This window comes from Paramormyrops kingsleyae, chromosome 17 (genome assembly GCF_048594095.1).
Source record: "Paramormyrops kingsleyae isolate MSU_618 chromosome 17, PKINGS_0.4, whole genome shotgun sequence".
Lineage (NCBI taxonomy): Eukaryota > Metazoa > Chordata > Actinopteri > Osteoglossiformes > Mormyridae > Paramormyrops > Paramormyrops kingsleyae.
In genome coordinates this window covers 26,094,869-26,101,221 of record NC_132813.1, presented here as the reverse complement: position 1 = coordinate 26,101,221, position 6,353 = coordinate 26,094,869, and the positions used below count along the sequence as shown (strand labels likewise).

Sequence of the window (6,353 nt, the reverse complement as noted above, 5' to 3'; positions counted from 1 at the left end):
AAAAGAATCACAGATAGCTAGTGATAAAGTATTTAAAAGAAATTGAATACTGCATATGGAAAATGCATTTCATAAACAAATTTATATACATTCAAAATATGAAATCCATTAATCAACATTTTAACCTATTTTTAAATACTTTAAATATTTAATCATATTTAAAGTTAATAGCATTGATTAGAAATCCAATGATTTACAATTATTTGCAATTGCAATATTTTAGTGGTACGCAGTTTGGTACAGACATTCCTGCTAAGTTAATCACATATCACACAATACAGTAAGGAGTCTAAATTAGACCACTTATAGTTTAACAGATAATTAATAATAATAATTAATAATTAATTTCAGATAATCAAAGTAGATATTCAGTAATATAATGTGAAGTTTAGAAATTTCTGTTCCTATGTTATTGTTGTGAACTAAATCTATCAGTTAGCAAGTTTCTAGACACATTTGTTAATCACTTTTTATGGTGCATGGCTTTCTAAGAGTTGAAAGCTGTAATGACTATTGATTATAATGTTTCTGTAGAATGACTGAAGAACCAAGATAAAATATAGATTGAGTACGTAACAGACATCACAAAAAACTGCACAGAAGAGTACAGAGCAGAACAGTTAGAATGTATATCACAAATTATTACAAAGATAATAGAGTATATGCTGTTTGAAATTTCAGCAAAGTATACAGTAAAGATATAGCAGAACATTCTGAGGAGACGTATAAAACTTGGAACAGTATACAGAGCAAATTGTGTTCATATCTTTGTCATCACAGAAGTGCATGACTTTTGAATTGTGAGGTAGTTTAACCAATCTGAATTATATTAGCACACATTTTATCTGTGTTTTTTAAGGTTAAGTTAAGCTAATGAATGAATGAATTACATGGTTCAAGCAAAGTCAAACTGCTTCACTTAAGAATTGTTTTGCATTTGGGTTATTGATCAAGTAATCAATCAAGTAATCAATATTTAAGTTATTAATCACGCAATATCAAAAATGGTATAAGGAAAAATTTAAGGAATGCCCTTTAAAATAAATTTATTTATGAATTAATTAATAATTAATAGTTGTGATACAATAAATAAGGAATTTTAATTGAGTCAAATATTTTCATCATTTATAGTCCAATAAAGTAAATGTATTTAATTCACAGAAATACCTTTAAACGTCCTTAGAATTTTAATTCATAAGTTTTGCTGACATAAAATTTTCTATTTGTTCATTTTGATGGACAATTACTTTATACTTTATAACTTTATAAATAATTATTCTTTTCAGATATTCCTCAAACAGAATTGCTAAGACCAGCGTTGAAAACAGTTTTTTTTTTAATAGTTGTATCCTTTTTTTATAGTTGTATCCTTTGCTTGTATGTCTTTTGTTGTTTTGTGTGTATAGTGACACACAGCTAGTGCACATGTTTGGGTATCCATGTAAAGTTCCAGCCCCCATGTGTGTCTCTTCTGACAAAAGCTTGTCCCTGAGGATAACTGTGCGTCCTCACACCACTGGAAGGGTTCAAGGACATGGTGAAGGCTAAATCTGTCCTGCCCTGGGGAGTGTATGGGGAGGAGCACTGAGCAATGTTGCTCCCTAGAAGACGATGATGTGTCTGTGGTGTATTATTAGATTTGAGGCAGTATGGAGTGTGGACTTCTAGCAAGGCTGTTGATACCAGGTTGTAGTTCTCCAGATCATCAGATTTAAACAGGAAATCTGGCTGTGCGGCTTGCTGGATTTCAGTATTGATGACATTGCCATGTGGCAATGAATTTATGTCGACACTGTAGGTAGAATAGTGGTTAGCTGGGGAGTTGAAGAAGCTGGAAGGGTCACTGTTAACCCCGGAATCGCAATGAGATGAAGGACTGACTGTGGGGCTCCTGTAAATGCAAGGGTCACTACTGGTGTTGAATTTGGATGAGTCAATTGAGTCCTGATTCCTCAAAGGTAGAGTCTGCAGAAGGCAGGGGCTGGTAGGTGGGGCAGCAGCCCGCTCCTCTGTGGGGCAGAAATCCAAAGAGAGGTTTTGAAGTGTTCGTTTACCCTGAGTGGCAGAAAAAAAATGGCTGGGATATAATCTTCCTTCATCCTCGCGTGTCCGTTTTTTGCTCTTTTTGGCATATCCTGTCTGAGCAGATAGTACTATCTGTGAGGGAAAAATAGTATTATAAGAACCTCAGTGTGTGTAAGACAGAATATTTCCAATGCCAGAGTTTATACTCTGTAAGAAGGAAAATGTCCAACACAATAAAAATCATTGTAGATCCCTTGTTGTGAACATCCTGGGGTGCGTTTCCCGATAATGATGAGTCTTAGTGTCTAAAAATATATCTTACGAAAGGGATTTCTTTTCCTACATCAGTTTCACAAATAATCTCTTAAGAGATTGTTTAAGGGAGAGCTTAAGTGTGACATTAATAGGCACTGGATGATCTGATTGGTTGACATCAATGGCTCGAGAATTGATTATTGCAGCAACTGCTTGATTGCCGCATGAAAGAAAGTAGTTTTCTTTTTAAATAAAAAACACTGCAGGAATCTTTCAAAATATTGCACTAATCAGAACTGGGGATAACCTTAAAAAATACAAAATTCACAAATAGAATAATCTAATCATAAATATGATTTATTATTATTATTATTATTATTATTATCATTATTTAAATTAAATTGAATCATCTAATCGTAAATATGATTTTTGCCAATTGGGTGTACAAACCCACCTCCCCAGACTGTAGAATCAACATTTTATTTGTATTTGTTTTATTAAACACCTGCATGCACCAATATGTGTGCATGTCTTTGATACTATTACGGGCAATGGCACAATAGCCGAAAGAAAAGTTTCTTAACTTAACAGAATGTCCTATGTGCTTCAGTGTAGACTTCTCTATTCCAGGGTGATATTTTGGGGAAATCATATTAGACTTACAAGTAAATAAACATGCAGTGTCGAATCTTATCAACCTCATAAACCATGAAGTTTTGACATACTGTGACTTTGGCACATTTAGAGAGGTGTGTGCATTCCAGAGGCGTTGGAAATAGGGGGAATACGTCCACCAGAATATCAGAAGAAACCTCCCCCCTTCCCAATTAATAAATAAATACATAATCAACACCGCATCACTTATCTTTCATTATGAATCCGTGCATTACTGAGGCCAATTTGCTGCACAGAGCGCAAGGATGAAACCTATCAAATATGGTCAATAACCTATCATGTATCAGACAAAATCATTTTGTCATATGGACATATCATGTCATATCATTTTGTCAGTTATTTTTTAGGTGATGTTTCGTTATGAAATTGTAGCCTTAACAAAATGTTTGTCTTATTTTACATGAGCAGTATAAGCTGACAACAGCGATAAGAGACAGCTAAGAGGGGCTCAGACCGACTTTACGAAAGAATCTAAAAGATATACATAACTAAGAACGTTTTGGGAAACACGTTGGAGCATTAAGAGACAACTAATGACTAATCACTACGAATGATGTAGCGTTAAATAGGTTTCAGGAAAAGCACCTCAGTTCTATTACAGAGTTAACAAATTACAGTGGTCTGAGTCTCTCAAAGAAAAAGAAACTGTTACAAGTCCAAATACAAAAAAAAAAAAACAATCCTCATCATTCACCATGTATTAAACATTCATTAAATTTGCTTTGATTAAAATTTTTGTTCTTCCCACCTTTGTTTTCTCTTCCAAGCATTTCACAAATGAAGAATTCAGAAATTCTTTAAGCTTGTTATTTTCTTCATGCAACCGTGCCAGCTCTTCTTCTCTTTGCAAAAGTATATCCTGAAGCTAATAAAAGTAAATTAATAAATAATTAAATATATTTATGTGTGTGTATATATATATATATATATATATATATATATATATATATATATATATATATATATATATATATATAACTGGAAAACCATCCATAATCCCTTAAATATTGTTCAATACTATCGAAACAACAGTATTATTATTATTATTATTATTATTAGTAGTAGTAGTAGTAGTAATAGTAGCATAACATCAGCATCATCATAATCATGAATAAGAAACTTAGGATGACAACATCAATAACAACAACAACAATAGGAAAGTCTTAATACCTGCTTGTTTCTCAAAAGTTGTGGTGAAAGATCAGTCCAGTGAGGGCTAGATTCTGTCACATAATTCAAAAGATTGATGGTATCTATGGACAAATACATCTTTAATAGAAAACAATATTCAAAAACACTGCACTAAATGAAATAAATGTGGCATCACAACATCAACAGTATTACCATTTTAGAAAACTGACAATTAGTAGTTGCTAGTTGCACCGCCATAGACAACGGAAAATCGTGTATATTACGGCAAAGAAAATTTAATATCAAAAGATTTACCCTGCTGGGGAGGCTCGTGCTGGCAAGCTGTGTTGTCCAGGGGACCAGCGGACCAATAAGAGTCAAGTGTTTCCCTGGAAACGTCAACACTATCCAGTGACGTCATGATGGAATAGGGGCCGTCGTAACGCTGGCCCCCTACAAAGCTCACATCTTGGCAAGATAAAGCGGTGCTCTGTAAAGGGAAATAGTATGCTCATCATCTAGAAAATGCAAGACTTTAACCTACTAAAAATGGCTTGATTTGATTTGATTTTGACTGATTAAATATATCTTGAATCCCTTATAGGATAGTGATGATTGAAAGCAGATCATTTCGCTTTCATAAATGTTTTTAAGATTATCTAAAATATTACTGCAGCAGGAGACCTTGCTCAGGTTCATTATGAAGACTCATATAAAGACTATTGTACCTTAAAAAGCCATTTCATAATTCAAGTAATGAAATTCATGCTGTCACGAAATATAAAACTTCCTGCATTAAATATATTTATAAATTTAAAAAGTTGAAAAAAATTATGTTGAAATAAAATTAGTTTTTATCAAATAAACTAAAACCTAAATCTTTTTTGTCTAAGTACGGAGAGTTCTATACGTGTTTTGGACACTTTAGGTATTTCATTATTCGTACATACTAAGATTCCTAATCGGCAGAAAAATTCAAAAGGAATGTATTAAACAATACAGTTACTTATTAGGAAATTTTACTGTAACATGATAATCGTTAGTGATATTACAGTCATATTCTGCTTGATGCCTAGAAAGCTGGAGTACAATCACTTAGAATTTAGTTTACGCGCATCATTACACATGACGTGCTTTATAATACTATTCAAATAAAAGAGCTACAAAATTTCAAAATATACGACAGCAGATTCTTCGTTCATAAAACCCACATTATAGGACTGTATATTTGCCAGCAATGGTGGCAATACATCAGGAACAGGTGCACATAAAGTCGCAATGTATAAGACATTTATAACATCGAATTGTATGTACAAGTACACTGAAGCAGTGAGTAAGTAGTACAGTCTAAAGTGATACACTTACCATGTTGTAGAGAGCACTCGCTGCATGAGCAAACGCCAAGAGATCGAAGACCTTACTTACTCTTGAAACCTTTATTGAGAACTGAACAGATCGGGGGAGGTGAGCTCTAATCTTGATCCAGAAGCAATGACGCTCTAAGTACTTTCGCCCAGCAATCTGATTTGGTGTAAAGATGTCGACTTTGTGACGTGATCATTTAACACTCTAAATCTGAAACTGAGAGCAAACACCAACATGATTATTCTACAATTTAATCCAAAATTAATTTATGAATTTCTACTCATGGGGCAGCTGTACATTACTGCGCTAATGAAGGGAAATCCCAAGTACGTCGAATTTCAAATATCAGGTCTATATGTGATTTTTGTATAGATATAGAAAATACAAATATTCCTTAATAAAGCAAAGGTATAAATCGTCGAGTGATACATTAGCATTTTAAATGAATCAAGGCGTAGAGGAGATCAGAACAAGTGGATTCAATGGTTTCTTTAACTCTTGTAAATTTATGGCATAATATGTGACAAATTTAATCAAGATGAAGTTGATTTCATGAGCAAAAAGGCCAAAAGGAAAAAACCAGTAATGAACTATAATATAAATATAATTTAGCCTTCAAAAAATACAGAAAGTCTTTCTACATTTTAACGCATAGTTGTACGGGCTGTAATGCGAACTTGCGACAAGCGCATAGAGATGCTTTATTAGTTTTATACGTCATTACGAAATAAAGGAGGGCACATATTCTCAGGTATAATAATTATAATAATAATCTATACATAAAATAAATGCAAAGCAACTGAAAATATTTTACCTATGATATATTTTGAATGCCATGATATATTGCATTTACAATAACTTGACTGGCGTGCCTGTACGTTGTGTCATATTTCCTGGGATAG

The 6,353-nt window shown here is 33.1% G+C and overlaps 1 protein-coding gene across 1 annotated transcript; it reads right to left on the bottom strand.

Annotated features, from left to right (window-relative positions):
* Positions 1 to 1,288: 1,288 nt before the first annotated feature.
* gmnc (geminin coiled-coil domain containing) lies at positions 1,289 to 5,577 on the bottom strand. The gene is made up of 5 exons (XM_023837226.2): positions 5,452 to 5,577; positions 4,402 to 4,576; positions 4,126 to 4,208; positions 3,704 to 3,820; positions 1,289 to 2,157 (listed from the first exon to the last, which is right to left on the bottom strand). The coding sequence occupies exons 1-5, from the start codon at positions 5,452 to 5,454 to the stop codon at positions 1,417 to 1,419; spliced, it is 1,119 nt and encodes a 372-aa protein (XP_023692994.1). The 5' UTR covers positions 5,455 to 5,577; the 3' UTR covers positions 1,289 to 1,416.
* Positions 5,578 to 6,353: the final 776 nt, after the last annotated feature.

Bases quoted from the DNA above. Each gene is read 5' to 3' on its own strand.
- gmnc (XM_023837226.2), bottom strand. The intron at 4,209-4,401 runs GTAAATCTTTTG...ATTTGTCCATAG, and splicing joins GCACGAGCCTCCCCAGCAGG to ATACCATCAATCTTTTGAAT. The intron at 2,158-3,703 runs GTGGGAAGAACA...TTTCCCTCACAG, and splicing joins GCTTGGAAGAGAAAACAAAG to ATAGTACTATCTGCTCAGAC.